This window comes from Natator depressus, chromosome 13 (genome assembly GCF_965152275.1).
Source record: "Natator depressus isolate rNatDep1 chromosome 13, rNatDep2.hap1, whole genome shotgun sequence".
NCBI lineage: Eukaryota > Metazoa > Chordata > Testudines > Cheloniidae > Natator > Natator depressus.
In genome coordinates, this window is record NC_134246.1 from 6,442,471 (window position 1) to 6,467,415 (window position 24,945).

The following is a 24,945-nucleotide window of genomic DNA, read 5'->3' on the forward strand; positions in this document are numbered from 1 at the left end:
GAGAGATGAGCAGGGATTTTTCCATTTAAAAACTAAACAAAACAGGTGCCTGTAAAGTGATTATCCCCTTCATTTGCAGGCAGGGAAGGAAAGCATTGGCTCATTCCTAAAGAGTTTTATCAGATACATTTAAGAAGATATAACAATAAATAACCCTGCATGTGAATGAATGTGGTGTCAGAATTGGAGCAGTTTGACACAGTGGGTAAAGCCACTGAGGAGCCTATGCTGATGTTTTGGAGACCACACAGACCAGTAAGGGGTTCTGCCACCCCCTGCCCTGTAACCATGAGGGACTTTGTGCTCTGCAGCTATGACTCAGATCCCTAACACCAGTAACCAGCCCACAAGCAGAAGGTCTCACCCTGGCCCTCACCAGCCCAGTTACTCTTTGCAGGGTGACACCTGCACCCTGTTTTAGAAGAGACTTGGGCACTTTGCCACCTAAATTGTTTTTGGAAATGGAACTTCGGGTAAAATTTTCAAAAGTGCCATTCTCAAAACTCACTAAAACTCTTCCAGCCCAGATCAGAGATGCAGCAACTAAAATGATCAGCTAGAAATATGTATGGAAGACCAGAGACCTTGTGTTAGCAGCTCAATGTCACAACTCAGACTCCGAGGTTGACAAGGTGTCCTTCTCTCCAAGGAGTATTGAGCAAAACAAGGGCTAATGTTTGAAAAGCAAACGACGACTAAACAATGAAGAGGAAGCTGAAGTCTGTTTCCTTCCCCGGTGCCCATATCCCAGGAACTGGTTGTTTTATTTAATGAGGAAAGTTTTTCCCTTCACTTAGGAAGTTTGGGAGCAGAGGACAGTAACAGCCCATGCTAAAAATCCAGGGGTGATTACTAAAAAGAAACTGATTTTTATAAAAGGCAAGTCAGGAAATGGGGGCGGGGGTCAGGAAATACCTTAGAAGAGACAGATTTTGATCACTTGAAAACCCCAGAAGGAAGAAAAGCTCTGCACAGAAATAGTGCTTTGAACCCACAAGAGCTGGGTGGCTATGCTAGACAGTTTGTAGCCACAAGCCCACTAATAGCTCTTTTAGCCTCTTATTTCAGCTTCTTTCTATCCTTGATTCTCTCTTCTCCCTCCCAACCCCCCTACAAACTCCATTCGCCGCCTGATTAATAATTACAACCACTCATTTACATAGGCTCATCAGGCCAGAGTTGAGCAGAGGGTGACAGCAAAAGCTCCCCCCACCCCCAGGTCTGAGCCCCCCGTACCTCAGCTGCTCTCCTGCAATCATCACCTCTGCCCTGTGATGTCTCTCGGTTGCTTTACTCTTCAGGCTGTTGCTAATACTCTCCATCCTGGCTCAGGCACACACCAGAGGTAGTAAGAGCTTAGCGGTGCTTGGCATGCAAGCATGTGTGTGCAAACAGCTGCCTCCCAGCTCCAGAGGACCATTCAGGGAGCTCTTTGACAGCTACAGCTGACATCCCATTTACTTTCCTGCCTTTCTGTTTGCAGTATGTGTGACTGCCAGAGTCAACTGATTAGCACTGCCCAGCTCCACTCCTTCTTAGCAGAGCTAAAGCACCTGATATAGGCTGTTTGCAGTGTCTCTGGAAAAAGATGGGAGACAGGAAATCCAGGAGCACTCCGGGGGGCTGTTTCCAAAGGACGATTTCCTCCCCTCTCCCCCTTGACTATGCTCAATCCTGGCTGTGTAACAGGTAGGTGCAGGTACTTAATGTTTTTCTCCTGGAGCATGTCATTTAGGGGTGGAGCCTGCTGCAATCTGATCCTTACTTTGGGTTCCTCCCTTTCTCCCTGCAAACTGCCTTGGGATGAAAGAACCCTTGTGTTCTACCTGGGGAAAGCCGACTGGCTGCTCCAAGAGGCTCAGAGCCCTAGCACTGTTGCTGCCCTTGGCCTGCAGCTGCTTTAATGAACAACTCTAAGGTTGAGGAAGAAGGTGTGGTTTTAAATAGGCTGTGGAGTGTGTCTCTCCTCTGAAAACAGGGGGAAACTGCTCATTAAGGAGCTGGAACAAGCTGAGTAAAATCAGAGGTGGGCTCTGCACAAGGGTAATTCACGGGGTTACGCAGTTTGGGGTTAGTGACAACAGCAGCTAAACACCTTGTGATCGGTAGGGGGTCTCCTTTGACCTGGTCTTCCCTCTCCAATCAGGGTTCGTGCCCAGGGGGATCCTCACCACTGCTAGAGCAGAGACTCGAGGGTGGAGTCATCCACCTTAGTCTTCCAGAGAAGCAGCTCCTGAAAGCCACTGGGACCTGCATTCCCTAAGCGCTGCACAGGAGTGGTGGAAGGCCCTTACCTACACACACAGGCTTCCCCTGCCAGAACAAGCCCGACAGTCTCAGGGACTTGGCACCATGCAGTGGGTACTTTGTGCCCAGCATACACACCATGACAATTAGAGGCCCCAGCCTGAGAATTAAAAAGGAATGCGAACTCTAATAACTCCAGATGCCAGCAGGGCCTTTGCACTCTGCCGCCGGCAGGGGATGAAGTCAGTTGACTCTCACGTGAAATACTGAAGCTGCTTTCCAAAGGCTTAGTGGGGCAGAGCCTGGAGCTGCGTATTAACACACACAGGCAAGCCACGCAAACAGGACAGGGAAAGATCTGCCTGAAAGGGTGTCCCTTGACTAGGAAACAAGGTGTGGTCTTACCTCACGGTAGCTCGCTTGGTAACTAACGTGAGGTATAATCCTAGTGAAGACAAGGCAGAGTGTAGTTTTCATATGTCTGAGGTGGAGGCAAAGACTCCAAGGGCGGTCTAGGGTTTACCACGACCTGCTCACTCATGTTAAACCTACAACAGCCTGTGATTTTACCTCACGTTTGTTACCACACATGAGCTAAGATGAGGTAAGAACACCCCATTTTTTCCTACTGAAGACGAGGCTGAAGACACTCTGGGCACATCTACACTGCAGTCACAGGGTGCGACTGCAGGTCGAGTAGACATACCCGAGCTAGCTTTAATCTTGTTCCGGCCCTGGAACAATGAAACCGTGGCAGCGTGCACTTCGGCGTGAGCTAGCCCTGCTGAAACACTGCTCTGGGACCTGAACTAGCTAGATTCAAACTACTTCAGCTAAGGCTACCTGAGCTGGAATTTCTCTGTGATTTCAGCCCAGACATCCCTCAGAGACCACTCCACCTCCATGCTTGAACCATTCTCTGTTAGACCTGCTGTAGGTATTGCAAAGGTCTCCATCAATTTCAGACTATGCCAAACCGCATGGGCTCCAAGCCCGAGGTGCACTGTAATAAGTGAAGGACCATCGACAGAGCGTTCGGAACTGCTCAATTCCCACTTGTTTTTCGTCTTTGAATTTTTTTCTCCTGAAGTAAAGAGGATGAGATCTGCCTGCTCCGGGGGAGGCCCAGTTTGTTCTCTGGGGACATGAAAGATCCCATGATCCTTGTGTCTTTGGCCCATATTTCCTCTCCCACACCTGAGCCTCCCTCACTGACATGCCGTGCACCAGCGGTTGCTGCATTTCTGTGTTGTATTTACAATTTATGAAGCACTTTAGGGATCCTTTGGCATGAAAGTTTCTATGTAAATGTACCATTAAAGGCCCTGTATTTCACTAACCTTCTAGCTCCCCATCCAGGAGGGCTTGGTGTGTTGAGATTGTCACAGTGATTTCTGAGGCACTGTGGTAATTTGGGTCTAGGCTTAGAAGTCAACATGCTGTGTCACTGACTGCTCTGATCAGAGGCAGCCTGACAAGGCATCTCTGCCTTTGTAACTGTGTGCACCTGGCTCTACGTACGTCTGGCACCTCCCATAACAGGGGTTTTGCTGGTAGCCTGGAGGCTGATCTGCAGCGTGACTCCAGTAGACACGAAAAGCCTCCAGCCAGCAACGTCTACCCCAACTTACTCCAGTTCTTAGGTCGCAACATTCCCCCTGGAACTTGTCAGTGCCATTCCTCCGGCAAGTTAGAAGGGAACCTGAGGTGCTCCTTTGACCTAGTCTCCCCTAGTGATTCCAGTGCCAGCCAGCCTGGGAGTGGAGGACCTGAACTCTGAACCACTGGAATGCCAGAGCAATAGACACCTCACACACCACTCAGCTGACTCCCATGCTGTAACGGTCGCACGGGATTTTGTGGTAACCATGTGGTTTCATTGTTGATTCAGCCGTTTGTATTTTTATTGGAAGGTGTACAGGAATACAGCCGGAAATGACAGAACCATGTGTCCATAGCATCATGGTTACACAGAGATGGTCATAGAAGATCTAAATATAGACCTTGTATCCAAAAATCCATTGCTGTTCCTCTTCCTCGGCCAGCTCTCAAATCAATAGGGAGGTTTTGAGTCAGGCTGTGGAACTCATTGATTTCCAATTGTTCTATTACAAGTAACGGTGATGAAAAAAATAATAGACTGCAGCACTTTCTATTTCCATGCCTTCTATTAAATCCATACGGGGGCCTGGAGCGTACCCTTAGAGCCAAAGTCAGCCTTGAGATAACCAGGTGTGACCCCCTTTGACTTGGTCCTATATCTATTTTAGCAAATGCAATCCTCCTCCTATCCTAGATAGAACTGTGTAGTTCTGAATGCAGCTCGGTAGCCTAAAATCAAAGTCACGAGCCTAGAATCAAATCCCCTGAGTCCAAAATCAAAGTTCATAAAGCCTTTCCTTATATAAACAGGCACCACTTGCCTTTATAACAAAGAACTGCAGTAACACTTTGCCCATTCAAATACTAAACTCGGTGATCTCTTCATTTGCAGGCCTTAGTAACTAAGGCACTGATCTTGCAAAGACTTAACACTCCTACTTAATTTTGTGCATATGAGAAGTCTTATTAAAGTTAAGCATGTGTAAGATTGGGGTCTAATTGGCAAGAAAAGTAAGCACACATGGGTCTGTCACTGCCCATGCCGTGATATTTGCCTACGCTGTGCCACCTGTTTTTGCCCTTTAACTCTACTCCCAGAGAGGGATACCACCTCAGCTGCTACTGGCCTTTCCCATCATTACCAACATCTTTTCCCAAGGTTTGGGCAGACACAGAAGCAATGCTATTCAGTCTGCAAAGGTCAGCACAAGACGAACCAGGAAGTAGTTAATTAAAGTTGTTGTTGACATTGGATGTACATGCAATTATATTCCCTTCCTCTCAATCAGGAGTGAAAAATATTGGCTGGCAGAAACAAGCAAAAAACGAGAGACTGATCAGAGAAACAAAATCTTGCAAAAGAAAACGCAGGGAGGATAGGACAGGGAGTGAGCCACGTCAGCTAGGGAGTCTTTTTGCTTCAATTAGAAGCCTAATAAAGCTGAAGTACTAATAAACCAGATGCCAGATTTAATTAGATCAGCTTAGGCAGCAGTTCACCATACAGGAACTGGGTAGCTAATATCCCCACCAGAGCACTAGCTCTGTGACATTGATGATTGAGTGTTCTTCTTTGATGGAGAATACAGCCATCTGTCTGAACTAGGTCATTAAACTCAACCTCCCCCCTTGCGCTGTTTCGCTACAGACTGAAGTTTGCAGCTCAGGCCTGTATGATAGTTCTGGACCAGACCACCACCAGATCCATCCCCCTCATGTGCCAGATCTCAAAATCATGATTACATTTGATTTCTAGAAGAATGTGACTGGGAGGAAGGGAGGAAATCTGACCAAAGGAGCCACTCTTGCTATCTTAGACTAGTCCCACTACTTATCAAGATAGGCTCTGACCTCAATGCTAACTTCAATTCAGTTCTTCACTGCAAGAATTGAACTTGGTGAAAGCTCCTCAGTTGAGGCCAGGCCAAGCAGCAGTATTCCATTCACCCCTGGGTACCGCCAGTTGGTTTATGCTGTCTTTGATAGCTTTCTGTGGGGGTTCTTAAACTATTGAAATGAGCCAAAAAAGAACTTCCCAGTCATTCATAAACACAAGCCATTGATTTATTAATAAATAATAAACATGTATTTATATATTTAATTGATTTCTTGGTGACAGACCAAGCAAGCAAAATATGGAGACTTCAGCAGTGGGATAGCCAGCAGGGATGGCTGATCATACATGACGAGGCCATAAGACCCAAGAAGTTAGAAAGAGAAAAGTCCTATTGGATCCTCTAGGACCAGATGCTCAAGGTGCTTAGGAGCCTAACTACCATTGATTTCAATGGGAGCTGAGTGCCTAAATACCTTTGAAGACCTGGGCCCTAGTCCACCCCCTTGGGCTTGTTTCCATCAAACTCTTCTCTGGTGTTCTGTGTAGCCGTCCTTGGGGCACTAGCCAGGCTGGTGACCATCACACTTGCACCAGAGAAGTTCTTCCTTGGTTTACTACGGCTTTTGGAGCCTCAGGAGCCTGGCCGAGCAGCATACAGGGTGTGGGCAGAATTTAAATTTAGTTCATCTGCTCCTGGCTGGTTCACCTAAAGCCACTTTCCCTTAGCTACCCTGAGCAGAGGGAGCAACAAAGGAGGTGGTGGGGATCCTCCTACCCTGCCAGCAGGGAGCCATGGAAGAAGGGATAGTAGCCTCAAGGTAAATGAAACCTTTTACTACACAACCTGGTCCTACGCTGATCTTTGTCTGACCAATAGGAAATGGTGATTCCCTTTATGCTAATGAAGGAGCAGGAGAAGTGTATCCAGTTGGCTGAATAAATCTAGAGTGGTTACACTGCTCCCGTCCAAGTCAAACAGTGGGTGCAGTCTGGCCAGGCACATAAGAGCAATGATGGACTGTTTGCATCAGAAAGGCCCTTTATATATTTACATTTTTACACACACACAGAGTGCATCCTGGCCTAACCTGTGTCCCAATGACCATGCTGCCTCCTAAACCCAGGGAAACACAGACTCTCCTTGTATGCTTGAGCAGGTTCTGAGAAAAGCAGAAAACCCTCACCAGTGCCTTGGGATACCTTTAGTAGGGGCATTTTCACACTTCTATTGTTGATGGCAATAGCATGATGTTTCAAGTCGCCTGTGTGTATTTAGGGCTAGTGAGGGACTTTGATCTAGTGCCCTCGGGGAAGGACTGGGTTTACTGTTACCCAGAGCTGCAGCTCCATTCGTTGTAACAGAACATTGGGTGTTGACAGCTTGGGACCCCTCTCACAGATCTTCCTCAGATCTAGCTCCTACTTTAAGCCAGTGCCTCATTACATTACACTCACCTTCCCTTGTGCTCAGCCTAAAGACAAAGCTCATCAAGAGGGACAGCGTCCATTGTCCAGTGACTTCCATTTTATGGGCATCTGATCTGGCTCCATCATCCTGTGCCAGATCATTGGCCCTACCCAGTGGCTTCAGTTTTTATTTTGCCAAGCAATTATTAATAGCTAATTGACTCCCCACCCTCCCCACGACCAAAGTGCACCCTGCACGGCTGTTACCAGTGGAAACCACAGTGCAGCTTGCTTTATGGTTCTGACCTAAGTCACTCACAAGCATGGCGTAAGGCTCTGTGCACACTATCACAATGATAAGCAAGCCAGGGGACCTGCTCACCCCATGGTTAGAAGTTACAGTCCCCATCACCCTGTAACCAGGCTACACTCTCACACAGGTAGCTCTCCTTTACAAGACAGCTATGATCCATACCGTAACCATGCCCTCCTATTGTGGTAGTATAGAGCGGCCCGACGGTCCCACTTGCTTTTGCTCTTAGGTACATTATTCTTCCCTCCACGGTTTATGGCATTGGGGTATTGCTGATGTTTTACCCATCAGATTTTGAACTTCTTCCAGAACAAACAAATTAAAGATGGAAAATAGTTAGAGCAAAGCTCTAAGGCAGAGAGAGACTGTTTTGCTGCTATGGTAACCGTTTAAGGTACTGCAACACTTGTCAACCGGTTTTTAAAAGATTGTACAAGAGGAAAGGTTTATTGCTTCTCCAAATAGCCTTGCGTAAAGTGCCATATGCATCTAAACTAAACATTAACGTAACCCCACAAAAAACAAGGAAGAGGAATTACTGACAATCTCTTCACCAATCAGTCCCTAACCAGGCAGTTCCTGCAGGGACCAAAGGGGGCACCATTATGCAGCAGCTCAGCACAAGGGCGCCCTGATGGCTGGGAAGCTCACCCTAAGCTGCCTGATGGAGGCACTGCTACACCCAGTACAGGTATCCTAGCCACTCCCGCTCTCAGGATGACCCTGGTAAAAGCCACGGTCTTTTGGGAAGTGCTGTCTTTCTGATGAGGTGTAAAGCTGAGTTCCTCGCACTTTTGGTCATTAAGGACCAAGCTATCAACAAAGGCCCAGGTGCAGTTGCCTGCCTGATCTGCACAAACAAATCCCCAATCTGCACGTGCAATCACAGTAACTGTCTGCCCAATGAGGTACGCGCATTGTTACATGTCCACCTGGCCTTCTGCAAAATATAGCCCATTGGAGCCCATCACCTTTTTCATAAAAATAAGGGTGCTAACACCATAACCAAATGTGCCCTAAAGGCACAGAACTGCACTCTTTTTACCTCAAGGAAGCCGACTGCAGTTTCATCATCATCTTTAGTCCGCACTCTTAAGTGTTGCATACCGTGGAAGGCACTGCTAAGCATCGGTTAAGCTCCACCCCAGAGCTGGCTGCATTTTAGGGGTGGGTAACATGATCCTTAGATATACACCTTCCCCCCATACACACACACAGATGTTTAATTAGCTATCAGATGACACATACTGTACAACTTATTATTTTGCAGTCCTTGGATATGATGAATATGCATACGCCACTGCAGAGTTATTTTATCTAGGTTTCCTCTCCAGAGGGTTTAGCATATCTGAATTTTTCCATTTCAGAGGATTAGTAACCAAATCAACTCATTAGAAATACAGAAGACACAGAGGAGCCCATGGGTAAAACTGGATGTCTTATTTTGCAGCTCAATATTCTGAAAGTTGTTACATCAAGCAGAAGCTTCCAGCACCCCCTGTTCTATTTTTGAGTGGGGATGAGGGGGACACAAGGGAATCGGAGGAGCTTGTTTATAAATGATAAATGTGAGAGTCATCAAAAAGGAAAAAAAAAAGGTTTGTTACGTATTTTATTTATGTGACGGCGCTTCAAACATAATGCAGAGGATGCTGCGGACTGTCAAAAAGTCATCCTTGTCAATGACTGCAAAGTTTGGATTATTATTTGTCCAAACTTTGTTCTCCATATTGCATCTCAGGGCCTGCAGGCAGAAGTATAAAAGTCATGGCATGCATAGAACTGTATATTATAGGGCAAAAGAGGCTGGCTGCATCTTGGTATCAAATTATTTCCATACTCCCAACTAGTACATGCAATGGCACGTGCCTGGTGCCAGAAATTATTCTTCATTACTGTTGTTACAGCTGGCTGGGTCCTAGGCAACTGGAGACAAGATAGGTGAGAAGTCCAATAAAAAATTACTTCTGTTGGTGAAAGAGATAGAAGTTGGTCCAATAAAAGATACCCCATCCAACTTGTGTGGGTCATTATTTTTCCACTGATATTTATTCAAATCAGCGAAAGCTTAGTTTACAGCCAATATTAGCACTGTAGAATCCCTGATTTTAGGGACTGTGTTTCCATCAAGTGTGTGAGAGAGTGAGTCTGACCCTCTTCAGCTGACAGCAAACAGTTCTTGCTATAAGTCATGTTCCCTAGCTGTAGTTCTTTGACTCATCATGGTCTATGTTTAACCTGGTCAGGAACCATGTTGGTAGGAGGTAGAAAGTAGAGCATTCTACACAAGTCAGGCTCTTCCCTCTGCTTCTTAGAAGAGGTTTCTACTCTGCTAAGTAGCTACAAGCCAGGGCTGGGGCTGTTTGCAGGTTAGCTCACTGTTTTCTGCCCTGCAACTGCAGAATAACAAACAAAAGATGGAGGTTAGTACACATAAGAGGCCAAAATCCTCAGCAATGTTGGAGGGCTGACTGCTCCCTGCAGCTGAGGGGTGCAAAGGTGGCGTTGTGCTCTAACACCGGGGCCACTCCACTTATGAACACCCCTTGCCCAAGGGAATGCCCCTGTGGTCAGCTAAGCCATATTTAGGACAGCTTTGCACTGGGGAAGTGTTCTAAAAGTGCCCTAATGCTCTAGACGAGAATCTAGTCCACCCTTTGTTTCTATCTTGGGAGTCTATAATGAGACAGAACAGCAGATGTATCCAATGCTAGGGAGATTTATTACATAGTGCTGGCAGAAAATGAGCATGCTATTCAACAACTTCTCATTAACCAGTTACAAATCTAAAACTGGAACTTTCACATCCTTAATCGTTCGACCTTTCATTCCAGAAAATACCATAGATATTGGACCCCATTGAGGTCAATGGTGCAACACAGGTATAACCAGAGGAAACTAGCTCACTATATACAGCTTTTTCCAATAGAAATTGAGTCTTGCTAAACCTGAGTATATAAGTATCATGAATCAAGCCCCTTGAAATCATAAGAACAATTTACAAAAAATAGATTTGTAGGGGGCGGGGCTTTTATTTGCTTTCTGGGTTTTGAGTCTTTAGGGGACATGTTTTCAAGTTTTTCCTCCAGAAACATTAGGGCTATAAATTTATTTATTTTTTCAAAGCTGAGAGTCTCTTATCATATAACTCCAGAAGCTGGAGCTTGAAACAAAGCAAATATTACGAGACTTGTGATAAAGAATCATGAGAGTTTGCAACACTAGAAATCAACAAACTTGTGTAAGAGAAACCATCTAAGAGCTATGTCTTCTTCGTTGCCCTTTTCCTCACCATTCTTGGTGTGTGTGTGTTTGGGAGGGGGGTTATTCCAAGCCTTCTCCCTCCCTCCAACAACCCCCAGGTTAAAAAAAACCCCAAACCAAGGCTGTAGTGTCATGTCAGTCTAAAAGGATCTGGTTCCCTCTGGAGCCACTCCAGAGTGACAGGAAGGGCTCCTACCTCTTTCATGTCAATATCAGAATTATCTGTACCACTTTGCTCTGTGCTCTTATCTCCTCCTTTTAAGTCATGCTTAGTGAGCCATGCCAAGGAAACACATTGCATTCAGCTACTGCTATTCCAGCAAAAACAGAAAAGGGTGTGGATGAGAAAAGCGGTGTGGAATCTAGTATAACAAGGTTGCCTTTTATTTTATTTTAAAATGTCCATATGTGCCTGTCTGAGGACCCTGGAATAAAGGTTGTTGTAGCAAGGGTTCTACATTGCAGACTTATGTATTTTCTAGCAAGTTTTTAATATTTGTTTAGTAGGAAACAGGAACTGCCCCTTTAAAAAAAAGCCGGGCACTTGATAAGCGAATGCACGTATGTGTTTTACGAATCCTAACTGTATGTCCAGAGCAGGGAAGACCGAGCCTGTAAGAAGCTGCCTAAGAAAGGCCAGAACTCAAGGGATAATAAAGTTCTCTCTCAGAAAGCAAAGTCTCATCCTTTAGCGTGTAACACTAGAGTGTGAATTTGGTGTTTATGAAAATGACTTGGCTTGACCCAGGCATAAGGGGGACAGATGTTAGAGAGATCACTGAGAGATGGAGGATGAAAGGCCCCTCACCCACAGGCCTGAGCATGCTATCTCTGCAGCACACTCCACTCCTGCTTCCCCAGTGAGAAAGATAAAAAAGCCACTGCTCCCATAGAGCACCATATAACCCCTGGGCAGTTTCTCCCATCCCTCCTTGGAAATATACAATCTCCCTGCAGCGCGTATGGCGCAGATTAGTTATACTGCTTCTACAGGAAAGGGGCTAAATGCAAAAGAGGAAGACTGCTCCATCTATGATTATTATGAAACATGTTGCATATGCAGAAATAGACAATCATGGCATAAATGGAAGGATGGGGAGAAAACCACAGGTTCCTCCTTGAGTATTATATATTATGTGTATTACAGTTGTGCCTGGTAGCCCAAGATCAGGGCTCTGTTATGCGAGGCACTGTACAAGCACACAGATGGTCGCTGCGCAGAAAAGCTGACAAACTAAATAGGCAAGCCAAAGGGTTGCCGGGGAAAGAGACCCAGAGAGGTCAAGTGATTTGCCCAAGGTCTCTCAGCTGGTGAATGGCAGAGTCAGAAAAACAATTCAAGTCTCCTGATTCCCGGTCCTGTGCCCTATCCAATAGCTTACTCTGCCTCTCAATAATTGGAATATTTCGTAAATGGGCAGTAGCTGATTCTGGAACCAAAGTCTTCCCCAGGGGATGGAAGGCCTCACAAACTTTAGACGTGTAAGGAATAATTCCTCAGCTTCTGTGCTCAAACCCGCTCTTTCACAGTGCAGTGAGAACACACTAATTATGTTATAATTAACATTGCACTTAGCTTGCCAGGAACGGCTCCGTCTGCCGTGTTCTGTGTCATCCTAGCCAGACCCATTTTAAAACATTTGCTCTGTGAGCAATTGCTGGAGCAGACATGAGCAGAGCCTCTAATTAACGGCACTGGATCAGCCATTGGATGTTGCTAAGGAACAATACAACAAGCCCTAGGAACACCACCCTCCTCTCCTTCTGACCCTCACTACCTTCCCATCACAAAGAAAAGAGTTTGGGTTAGTCTAAAGGCTGAGGACCAGGTTGACGAGATGAGGGTTAACTCTTCCGGATAGAATCAGACTAAACCCAGCACTTTAAACTGGCTTCATCCAGTAAGATGCAGTAGCTCAGCCAGAGGGAAGGAAGTCCCCAAAATCACAGGCACAGCCACTCGCTGTGTCTGCTACAGAAGCAACAAAGGACTAACATCACAACATCCAAGCGTAACATTAGGGTAAAAGTTGGACACAGAGAAGAGGTGCAGGGAACAGAGGGTGTGGTGAGAAGATGGGGCAGCAAGGAGACAAACAAGGATGCTAGCATTGTGTCTAATTTCTAGTCTCTACACCCGTTAAACTGGGTTTGTTTTATTACAGCAGGTAGTAAAATAACCCCCTCTGGCGGCCAGAAAGAAAATTGGGACTGCCGCTGATCATGCATAAGGACCTCACCTTGTCATTATCTTAGAGCAGGAGCTCCCAAATTTTATTTACAGGTTTAGAGAGTGCTCAGCACAACAGGGCCTCTTGATTTCAACCTCTAAGTACTACTGCAATACAAACAACAGGGTCTGCAGTGTGATGAAAGCCAGGTTAGATGGAGATTACAGATTAGATGAATGTACCAGGAAGAGCTATGCCAAAACTAAGCTCAAGAAAAGCAAGTGGCCTGTTATCCAAGGAAGATACCACAAGTCCTGAATGAGCCTTCATTCTTATTCTGGCTGTGGGACAAAAGGACGTGGCTACTAATTGCCTGATTCTCTCCTCTTCTAGCATGAGTAAGTGTCTCTATGTTTACATCTGACCATTGTTTCCTCGTTTTATCCCGTTTCCGGACAACACTGGTTGGCAACAGCAGCCTTGACATGAACAAAGGCAATAAGTCACAATCCCAGCTCATTCTGGACATCTAGGAGAAAGATTCCACTGCTGTTAGCACAAGATGTGCTCACCACAAACTCAGGATGGAGTCAGCGCATGAACAACAAAAGGAGGATTAGACTCTGCACGGTGGTTCAGCAGCATTTTCATACAGCAGAGACCAGATTTTGTACGGCACTTTGAAGATGAAAAACCGTCTGAGCTTATGTCAGAGCAGTGATGGGAGGACTGAATATCACCCCCATTTTACAGATGTGGAAACAGAGAGGGAGAGATTTAAGAGACTTGCCCAAGGCTTCAGAATCAATAATTCAAGCTGAAGTTGCTCGGTCTATACATTTATCTACTCTTCTTCTTCTTGTTTGCTTTGCATTAGCACTTAGAGCCTCAGTCATGACCAGGACCCCACTGTGCTAGGCCCTATACAAACACAGAACAAAAATGACAGTATCTGCCCTAGAACTTAGTCTAAGTAGACCATGCACACTGTATAAGGAGTTTTAGAAGGAGAAAGAGTCCTTGACCTTTTAATGATGTGCATCTTTCATTTGACTGGAATATGATGTACATGTTCCATTTGTACACTTTCCCACTCCCGCAGAGTCATGAAAACTTGAAAGGGATACTCAAGGTTCGAGTGCTTCTTACTTACTGAAAGAAGCACAGTGGCCCTCTGCACACACTGTTTCAAGGGAAGGTTGATCTCCATTAGGATATCAAATCCCATGTACCCAGGCTCTGCAAAGCATAAATGGTAAACTGCAGGAAAAAATCAGTTTAACTTAATAGTGAGTTAAAGCACAGATCAATGTGATTAAAACAGGCACACTCACCGGCCAAAAGGAGGCTTTCAACAACAGGGAGTTTTTACTTTCAAGATTCTTCATCCTCTTTCAAGTCATTTTCGTATTCCCTTGTTCACTGAGGACGTTCAAGTTTGCACTGTGCACTGTCACGGGTATCATGGATTGCAATCTGATATATGTGGCCTTTTTTATGCTAAGTTTTTTTGCCAAAAAGTTCCTCACTTCGCAGCCAGTTCTGCCCCACCAGTGTTAGCAATGGTTAGTTACAGTGCTGGGATAGAAAAGGCCCCATGTAACTAACAGTATTTTAACTACCATTTTATCTAGACCTGCCATAAGCAGAGTTGAACAATGTTGCATGTATGAGATATCACAGACAAGTGAGAGTGTTAAGATACCATATTATTCATGTGTGCGCTGGCCTAACATTGCTCCCACTGAAACGACTAGTCAAACTCATATTGACTTCAACAGGAGCAGAATTAGGTTAATGAGGAGTGCTTATGAAAATCCCACCCAGGACTAGAACTGTGAGTTCAATACAGTTTATAACACATTTATAGTATCGGTGTGATGACTAATTACTAATGTCAATAGAAATGTGTATTGCAAATATACACATTAGTTTTAAGTACCAGCCATTCACTTTAGAACTATCAGAGTTTTTATATGCAGTCACAAATGCTGGAAAGTTTTAGGAGAATGAAGACCTGATTCTGAGCCTGACCTTAACCAGGACTTCCTTGTTCCAGGTACAACCGGTATAGACAGACAGTGGGACATAAATTGCAGGTTCGAACATTTTTTTAAAACATCTAGCCTTCAGTATATAGGGCAGAAAAGCGAAAACCTGAGCAATATGATGGAGAATTACAAACATTAGCCATTAACACTTGAAATCAGATGTGGACAGAATACATTTCAGGAAGACAAGCCTAAGCCTTTCTGCGTTTCCTGGCAGAAGGTGACTTATCTATTGTGTGATACAACAGCCTCAGAATCTCTCAGAGGGAACGCTGCTTGGCAGAGCTTGAAGGGAAAGACAAAGGCAGATTTGCAAACTGTGGAAGGCTGATAGCATTGCGTGTGCTCGCCTGAGCAGGGAATAGGAAGCTCAGCGAGGTACAGCACAAGCTCAGTCTCGGCAGCACTCATAATCACCAGTCTGGGAGAATCAGTCCATCACTTCCCATTAGCTCACCACACTTCAAGTCTCCAAGTGGAGTCTAGCACAGGCTCTCTTTGATCTTCACTTCACGCACACTCTTTTTCAGCTAGTTTATAGGCCAGGCCACTCTGGTATGGTCTTAGTGAAATTCAGAGCCCAGAAGGGAGGATCCCCAAAAAAATACAAGGTGCATTTTTCTTAGACTCCATATCAGCAAACTGCTTAGAAGAGACTGTTTCCTTTCCCAAGGCTCCAATGTCTTGAGGAGGTACCGCTATTCTGAGATGGCCCATTAGACACCCAACAGCTGGCACCACAGCAGATAAGCAAGCGTCTCTGGAGCTCCTTGCAAGTTACCTCTTTTAAAGGTTTGAAAGGATGACTGATCATCATAGCTAAGCTTTGAATTTTACTCCCTCCAAACAGAAACTGATCAGACCCCATTTATTTGCTCCTCTGGATTTTTAACAAATCCTCCCATTATGGCTACATCCCAGCAGACTTGCTTCGAAGACAAGCTCACTTAATCCTGTCTAGGTTCTTACACTGCCCTAAGCACTCTGGTATCTGTGTACTACTTAGCCTGTGCAGTTTGGGGAAAGCAATGGAGGCCAAACAGCTCCTGGATCCCTGGCAAACACCACTCAGAGGCCAACGCTCATTTTAATAAAGAATCATTAATGCAGTTATAGCATGGGAGCAAAGAACCCCAAATGTACAGTCAATGGCTTGTGGCATTCTCAGATTTCAGTCACGCTATCCCAGGCAATCTGCCATTTATTCAGCATGCCCAGCTGCCTACTGTCGAAAGCCTCAGAATGCACGAACAGGAGGTTCTTTTGAAATCCTTAAAATCAAATGGGCGGAGAACCACGAGGTGGTGCTATTCATCCACCTCTGTTGTGAATAGTCACTAGCTGGTCAACAGTAATACCACTGGACAGTGAACTTGCTCATTCAACTGGTATCATAGTATTTGAAAGACACATCAGTAAAGGGACAAAGGCCAAAGTGTAGCTGATTGTCAGCAGCCATCATTTCCTTTACTGTAGTGTTGACAGCATTGACCTCCCCCAAAGCCATCTTCCACAGGCTTCTCTAGGCTGCAAACTCCAATGTTCCCTGCACAGCTCTTGCTCTGTGTGTAGCTGCTTTGAAATTCCAAATACACAGTGCAACCTGTTAAGCCTTTCCATGGTGCTTTTGTATGCTGCTGAGTGGTTGGCCTTGAAGGCTGATGGTCAAATAGATTCCCTGCTCACTTTACTCAGAGTGATCCTAGCTAAGGCCTTGTCTACACTAATGTAATTTGGCATGCAACTGTGTAGCAGTACTGAAGTGACAACAGGAGACAAACCTTAAATCAAATGGCCTGGCTCGAGTGGACCCAGTGCACAGGAGATACTTAGTCTGGCAGTCTAGCACAAGTTCAATTACCAAGTTCGCTTCTGTCTTGTAGAGACAGCCCTAGGTCAATACAACTACTTGTGTGAACAGGGCAAGAAGGATTCAGTCCTTCCTGATTCAGTCCTTCCTTCCTGACCGATCAAAGAGGTAACAGTTCAAGATCTGTAAATTTTTAGGAGTCAGTCTCAGAGCGTTTATGAACTCTCTCAGAGGCTAGATTCACATAATGTATAAAATCAAACCCAGTTCAGGTATTCATCACATCCATGATTTTCTGAAATCTTGCATGAACCAAATAGCAGATTTCAGCCCTAGGTCAATACAACTACTTGTGTGAACAGGGCAAGAAGGATTCAGTCCTTCCTGATTCAGTCCTTCCTTCCTGACCGATCAAAGAGGTAACAGTTCAAGATCTGTAAATTTTTAGGAGTCAGTCTCAGAGCGTTTATGAACTCTCTCAGAGGCTAGATTCACATAATGTATAAAATCAAACCCAGTTCAGGTATTCATCACATCCATGATTTTCTGAAATCTTGCATGAACCAAATAGCAGATTTCATAGAAGAGAACATTGTTTTTAAAAAATGTTCTTATTTCTATGGCAGATGCTCCTGTGGCCTGGTTAGTGAGATCTGTGCTTAACTCACTGTTCATTTCTACTTAATAGTTCACCTTTAAATAAAGGACTGAGACCACATGTGAAATGTTGTCCAAAACTGTTCCTAAAACAAATAAAACTTTAAAAAGCCGGATTTAGCGTTGGTCTTTCATCAAATTTACAGTTCAACATAAATCTTTATGTGCTAGCTGCTCCCCTCCCCCTTGGCACTCCCACCAATTTCCTCCCTCCTTCACCATCACCTTTAAACCCAGCCACTGCCCAGGTGAGCTCACGTCACAGTCACTAACCTCCAGACAAGAATGTGTGTGATCCCAACTACACAAGGACATGAATGACACCACTTAGCTGCCTGAGGGTTCCATGTCAGGGATGAGGTATGCCACTATGCTGTCCCTTCGCACCAGCCCATTTTCACAGTGACACTGCAGTCAAAATATTAGGATACTATCCTATCTTTGGATTACCCCACAGTATCCATTTATTTGAGTAATAATCCGCTTCACTTTTGTTAGCGAGACCACCTGCACTAAACAACCTATTTTGTATTATCCCTAAAGTGATCATTTAAATCAGGTTTCACTGTATTGAAGACAAAAAGAGAGGCCCACACAGAGGGGATGGTATTTCCTAGGCTTCTAAAATTGTGTAGTCCCATCAGGAGATTGACACCGCTCTATTCCATTTCTCTTTGCTTTATTGTAATGCTCTTTTAAAAGAGAACACTGCAGTTCAAGTCCAGTACCACTCCATAGAACAAGGAATACTGTTCACTGAAATTGCCATTCCTGTGAACTTCACATAACACATAAGGAAAATTAAAGATACAGTACCCTCCTCATTTACCAAATTTCTGCTGGCACAAAAATGGCTCTAGAAGAGGTCATTCTAGGTCATTACAATCCAACACTCTAGTAATGAGCATTAGATTCCACTTCTTTACTTTTATTTCAGCTCTAGATTGCACAAATCCTCCTTGGGCCCGGATTTTAAAATTAGATCACTTACAAAGGCAATAGGGATATTGACATACTTTCGTTGATTGCTATTGTGACCTCAAGAAGGGGCACTGCATCTTTAAATCTTATTTCCTGGATTAGAATACAAAGGAGGTTTCATTCACACTTATTAAATTATTGCACAGATTATTACACTGAAATACATTATCTACCTGCGGAATGTTACAATGTTTGGAGTGGGGAAAAAAGCAGCAGCATTATCATACAGATCAAGAATTAAGGAGAGTTGGCCAAAGATTTCTTGAAATTTAGTAACTAGTGACAGGCTTCAAGACGAAATGAAAGCAACATTTCAAAATTCTAAATGCTAGAAACAGAAGATCCAGTTTCTGGTTTGGGAACACTCAAGAACTAAGATGTTTTGCTCCTTTGCAAATAGCACCGAGTTTGAACGCCCTAGAAGTTCTGTGCTGTAAATCTGCCATTGATGAGATCCACCAGTTTAAATGAAATGGAGACTGAAACACTGGGAAGGCTAACCTTGGTGATGCAGTATCCAACAGTAAACTTCTCCAGTCACCATTTCCCTAGCATCCATCTCCCCTTCATTTTTTTTTTTAAACAATTTTTTTTTCATGCTAGTGAAAAGTGCAAGACAGAGTTCTGAAAACAAAAGTCCTGTTTATCCACAACACAGGCACAGCATACTGTGGCACTACAGGCTTGCATACCCTGAGAATGTGTCTCAAACTCCGTGCTGGGCCATATCTATGCAGCTGAGGCTCCACCATTCGGTTATTGGTATGTCAAGAACATAACAGTGCCAGCTGTGAGGGTGCCTTTGAGGATAAGAAAATATTTCCACTAAGAACTGGGCTTGGACACCGCCCTCCCACAACTGAACGGCTTTCAAATGGCAGTGGCTTCCTATCCAACTAGTAGCTAATAAACTAAAACCACGGAGAACAAAAATTGGCCAAAGGAAATGCCCTAGTTTCACCCTCCTCTCACCTCTCCTCAAAGACATGCTAGACCATTTGGATTCCGATGAACAAAAAAATCATTTTTGATTCAGGAGTGCTAAAATGAATGGGAACTGCATGCACTTGGATTGAGCAACAGGCCCAGTTTTACTGATCCATCTGTATCTTCCACCACAATGCTACTTTTTAACCATCCTACAATACCTCTCTGGAAGTGTAAGGGTATGTTAGGACTCCCCACAACAGTGCAAAGGAGGAAGCTATTCCTTCACTTTCTCCTGGATTGGAAGAACACCTTTGTCACAAAGTTGTACCAGTCAGGGCACTGATTTTCACTACGTTCGAGTAGAGGCCTAAAAAACTATGTTGAGCCAATCTTAGCTGCAAGTGTGATGTAAACAATTCCCTATTAGGCAAACCACAAAAGTGGGGAGACTAGGGACAATAGTATATGCACATCAAATTATTTTTACATAGATCGCTCAACCTATTACAGAAAGCTATTTCAGGAGGCTGGTGAAAAAAGACAGTAATAAAATAGTACACAGGAAGCTGAATCAGCTTCACATCACATTAGACAAAACTTCAGAAGTCAGGCAATCCAGCTAATCAGGTGCATTTTGCTGTCACGACTACTGCAACACTTCACAAAAGATAATTGCTAGTCGAAGTCTGGGCAATACCACTTCACGTACAAATTACACAGCATGGCCTGCGAAGTACATGCATTAGTTTCAAACTGGGCAGTTGACAAGTGAAAGGAAGAACAAGTAACAGAAGCGTAAGCATAAAATACAAGAATTGTTACATGTTTAACATGCAGTCAAGCCATGACAACAATATCTCTGAAACAGAAGAGCAGAAATTCCAGTAAAACCACTCGTATGGATTCTGGCTGTAAATGTTCTTGAAAATGGCGCCACTACCACAAGAAGCGTTGGAGTCTTAGATCTTGCTGTGCTGCTGCCGCCATTTTAAAAAGGGTCATTCGGCAACTAGGATTCCTTAGTGTGACACACAAAGCCTTGCATTAGTCTGGCACAAGCAAACTCTGGATAATTACTAGCATTGCATAAAGTACTCAGGTTAGGTGTGGGTCTCAACATATCACTAAAAGGTTACTGAAGGGGCACTAAATCAAGAGAAAACCATTGAGATAAAAGATGGGGAAGCAGCATGGAAGAGGGGATAAAACAGATCAGAAAAATATTCAGTTGATAATTAGAAAGACAATAGTGATGGAAATACAAGAAACAATCCTGCAAGATCAAAATTTCTCCACAATATCAATACAGATGTTACTACTAAGACTATAAATGGAGAAACCATTAATACTTTTGGGTAATTCATGATTTTTTTTTTTCTGGCTGCTGAAGACAGTTCATTTATGGCCAATATCCACTGGTTAAATTTGAACCTTCTCCATGGTGAATGACAGAAACTGAGCAATAGCTGAGACAGAAAACTTATCAAATGATCAGCATCAAGCTATCATTTGGTCAGCTTGTCAATACAAAAGATATTCTTACTCTCTGAAGGTTCACAAATAACGTCTATGATACAGAATTCCACACTGGTGTCTGAAGTATTATCCAATGGCACCATGATTTGAAGTTTTCAAGTAACTTCTAACTACAGTATTCACTTATATTGTATATTTACAACATTACACCACAGTAACAATAAAAAAAATAGAGCTACACCCCACCCACAGCAGACAGATACTTAGCATAAGACACCTTCGTTAAAGGAAACATCTGAATTCCTCTATTTTAGTTTTCCATATTCAAAGATTATGGGTTTATAAATCGTGAAAAGAAGGTAAAAAAAAAATCAAAGTTCAGACCTGACTAGAGCCTCTGAAAATTTTTTTTTTTTTTTTTTTTTTATATAAAGGTATTGGGGAAATTGTGGAGGAAAAGGTGGTTTAAACAATTATAGAATTGTTTCTATTTGACAAACTAAAGAGAAGATTAGCTTAATCAATCCCCCGAATTTAAGTTTCACTGTTAAACCCAGAGTTCTATTCATCTCAAAATTAGCTTGTCTCTATCTTTAACAATGTTTTGTTTTCACTCTCTTCTCCCATTTTATCTTGCTGTTGCTGGATTTTTCCAAAGTTTCATTGCTGTTGTGGTCAACACATGCTGATAAAAGCTCAAGCAGAAGAGGAGAAAACTTTCATTTTAACAAAAACATAGCAGATGAAATTAGGAATCTGGAAGGAAGAAAGCTGAAGAGAGGAAGACACTTCTTAATGGTTAAAGGGAAAAATACCACAACTCCACATGATACACCTGCAGAAAATCTGCACTGTGTACATCCCTAAATCAAAGGGCAAGAAGAAGAAGTGGTGCCATTCTGAACACTCCTATATGGTCAGGCTGACAAAACGGTGAGTTACATACTAACAACTAGCTAGCTCTAGTTTTTTTCTCATCTAGGAATTCTCTCTATAAGGAAAAAAAAGGTTTAAAAAAAGTTCTCAAACCTTGCAAAGTTTAAAAATACAGCTTCAATAAAAAGGGTCTTAATGGCCATTTTTAACTGCCAGATTTAATGCAGTCCCAGCAGTAGAAAGAGGCATTTAAACTGGTACTTATTCAACTGCAGTTCACTCGTTCAATTGCTGGCTATCTGTTGAAGATATATCCCCTCCTTTCCCGGCATCACCCCACCCCACATGTTTTCTAGAACTTCATTAGAAGTTAGGAATACTGGAGGGGCAATCCTAAGAAACTACACATGCAGTATTGTGCCATGAAAACATGCTTGCACTGATTTGTTCCTCTGAATTCTCATGTTAAGAACTTAGCATACCCAGCTCCAATAGCGCTATGGTGAGGAGAATATATCTATTACTATCCTTTACAATGGGAGAGCCATATCTTCATATGGTCATGATGAGACTGAGAAACTATTTGTTTTTCTAAACTGGAACAGAAGAAAGGAGAATGAAGGGGAAGCACAAGGTAACAGGTCAATAAGGACAACCATGTTAATCCAGTTGTGTGTGAAACTTTTTTCATCAGACAGCATGGACTCCTTCCTTTGCCATGCGAAGCAGGGTTACAGAGTCCTACCAGTTCTGGTTATCCCACCCATCATCAGCTGCTGAAGACACTTTTGTCATTTTCTTGGGGGATTTTTTGGTCTTGCTCTCCCCTCCTGCATTTTCCCAGTTGGTCTCCCAGTTTTCCCAGCTATCGCTGTTACTGTTCTTGTTGTTGGAGACCGTCCCCGAACCCCAGACGTCCCAGCTATCAGAGCTCTTCTTCTCTGTGGAATTATCCACGTAGGTCCAACTGTCACTACTTGGGGATTTATGAGCCTTGGGTGGGTCCGAGTTGCCAAATGTTTCCCAGAAGCTTTGATCTACAGCATTGTTCTGGTAGCCCTCTCCTCCACTGTTCTGATAGCTGTCTCCCTCAGGTGGTCTTTAAAGCAAAAAAGAACAGAGATGGGGAAAAATATCAGCTTTTGTACCACTCATCTCACATTACTGAATTAATAAATCTGCTTAAGCGTAAACCTTCACCCCCAGCTCCTACTAAGCTTGTCTGTCATCACCTTAAAAATTAGGTATTTCTGCAGGGAAAAAATGGTATTTCTGCATTTAATTTTACAGCTGAGACACTAACCAACAAGAACAGACAAAACAATAGTGCCAGTATCCTTTGCTCAAAGCAACCTGGAGATGACAAAGATGAGCAAGGCAGAAGAACTTGAATATATTTAGAATGGAGTCTGCCTTGGGTTTTAATTTCCAGATTTAGCTGGTTTGGGTAAGCAACCCTGAAAATATAAAAAAGATGATGTATTCCATGTGAATTGGTATGAATTAAAAAAAAGTTACATTCAGAGTTATTTTGTTCTCAATGCAAGACCCAGGGCTGATGGCCAGCTAAATTAAATTAAATTTATGTGTGTGCCCCATATTACCTGTTTATTATATTAAATGTTATTTGTGTGCCTCTATAGTACGTATATATTACTTTTGAAAACCAGTGAAAATTTGATGAAAGAAAAATGTTTCTTCCTACTAAAATTAAAGACACTAGTATTGCTGAGGAAAAGTTTTCCCTGCTATTTTTAAATTATAGGGAAAACACAGGATATATCTTGACATACTTTATGAATCCATGTATTTTAGAGAGAAGAAAACAAACAAAAAGATAGTACCTTTCAGAAAGATCATCTGATTTGCTGGAAAAGAAAGTGGTGACGTCCCGCCATCCCTTACTGCCTACCCCCTGAACCTGGAAAAAAAGAACCAAGTTATTTCACACTTAATGAATTACCTCGTACTTGGACTGAGCTCACCCATTTGTTCTAATAAAGACTGCTACCCAAAATCCACAATGCACCACTGTCAAAACCCAATGGCCCCCTCCCCACAGGGAGTCCCCTGGGAAGGCAGAACAGCACTGTATATGGCTAACGCTGTTGCAAGCATTGCAAATCATTTTGGGGAGGGTCAAAGGTATGCGAGTGGAGCGTGAATGTTTCCTTTGCAGAATACGAGAGGCCGGGGGGGAGAAAGAAGAAGAGCAGAGAACGGGTTAACTCAACACTTCAGCTAGCTCCGTGTGAAGATAAGATACTGGCCCCAGCCCAAGGTCATGGGCTCAACAAGAAATCAGCAGCTGCCCAGCCGAGAGAAGAGGAGAACTAAGTTGAGCAGAGCTGCAGAGATAGCAGTGAGAGCAAATGAGACCGCGACAGCGAAGGCCAATAGAAGGGGAAAAAAAGGTCTCTGGAGCCAGGATGTTTTGGGAAACCGAGAAGGCCACAGCAAGCTGGTTTGGACTGGCACAAAGAGCACTAGAAGCAGAGGTCCCTGAGAGGAATACCCCCAAGGAGCCCAGGACTTAAAACCCTCTTGAGAGCTGGAGCAACTTGGAGAGCAACAGCAGACCTGGACGGCCTGGGCCCAGGACAGCACTCTCGTCCATCCTTCCCCCCGCCTCTTCTTCTGATGTTATACCCAGGCCTGGCCAGTCTTGGATAGTGCGTGTGTGAGCATGAAAGTGGGTTAGGGCTTGGGGCATTAACGCTTTCTTTCTTCCCCTAAGTGACGTGCGAGCGTTCCCAGCACTCGCTGCTGTTATCATTTTATCAATAAAGCTTTAAAACTTAGACACTTGGTGTGTTACGTCATCTCCTCCCTTAATGATCCTGTGGCATCAGCCTGATCACTCGACGGCCCAGACAAATTGGTAACTTAAATCTGTCACACCACCACAGAACACACCCCCGTGCATATGAAGGCATGTACTTAAAGCAGCCTCACAACATTCGACTCACCCACTCAGGAGGCCAGTATGGCAATTAAAATAGGATATCTTTTGTCATCATCATGGCAAGTCATTGTTATGTCTAGGCTATTAAGTTTTCATTATGATTTTGCAAGGTCGATGAAAGAAACATTGACTGGATAGTGCTTAACAAGTGAGCAATTAACAACAACAACGAAAAGGATGCAACCAGGGCTTACTTTATTCACCTGATTTTTGGTAGTGACAGCTTTTGACTTTTACTTTAGATATTTCTGATGAAAATGTTGGAATTGCTCAGAGCAGGAAGGGGCACCTGATTCTCCATTGCACTGGATTTTGTGATGTCATTGTGAAAATGCAAAACGTTACCGTTCAGAATGGT

The 24,945-nt window shown here is 43.8% G+C and overlaps 2 protein-coding genes and 1 long non-coding RNA gene across 11 annotated transcripts in view; 1 reads left to right on the forward strand and 2 right to left on the reverse strand.

Annotated features, from left to right (window-relative positions):
- The window catches only part of LOC141997259 (DEP domain-containing mTOR-interacting protein-like), a 43,208-nt gene extending 41,530 nt beyond the window's left edge, over positions 1 to 1,678 (reverse strand). The window contains exon 1 of the mRNA XM_074969552.1: positions 1,237 to 1,678. Within this exon, the coding sequence (XP_074825653.1) occupies positions 1,237 to 1,322 (86 nt within the window). The 5' untranslated portion in view covers positions 1,323 to 1,678. The remainder of the gene's footprint in view (positions 1 to 1,236) is intronic.
- LOC141997260 (uncharacterized) lies at positions 1,425 to 24,351 on the forward strand. Its single transcript, XR_012641698.1, has 3 exons — positions 1,425 to 1,689; positions 21,405 to 21,679; positions 23,438 to 24,351. It is a non-coding gene; the product is annotated as an uncharacterized LOC141997260 (long non-coding RNA).
- ARFGAP1 (ARF GTPase activating protein 1) overlaps positions 18,026 to 24,945 on the reverse strand; it is a 31,961-nt gene continuing 25,041 nt past the window's right edge. For 5 of the 9 annotated variants that reach the window (XM_074969550.1, XM_074969547.1, XM_074969543.1 and 2 more), the window contains 2 exons: positions 23,467 to 23,543; positions 18,026 to 22,721 (listed from right to left, as the gene is read on the reverse strand). In XM_074969550.1, coding sequence (XP_074825651.1) covers positions 22,364 to 22,721; positions 23,467 to 23,543 — 435 coding nt within the window. In that variant the 3' untranslated portion in view covers positions 18,026 to 22,363. The remainder of the gene's footprint in view (positions 22,722 to 23,466; positions 23,544 to 24,945) is intronic. The other 4 variants (XM_074969549.1, XM_074969548.1, XM_074969546.1 and 1 more) reach the window with 1 other exon arrangement.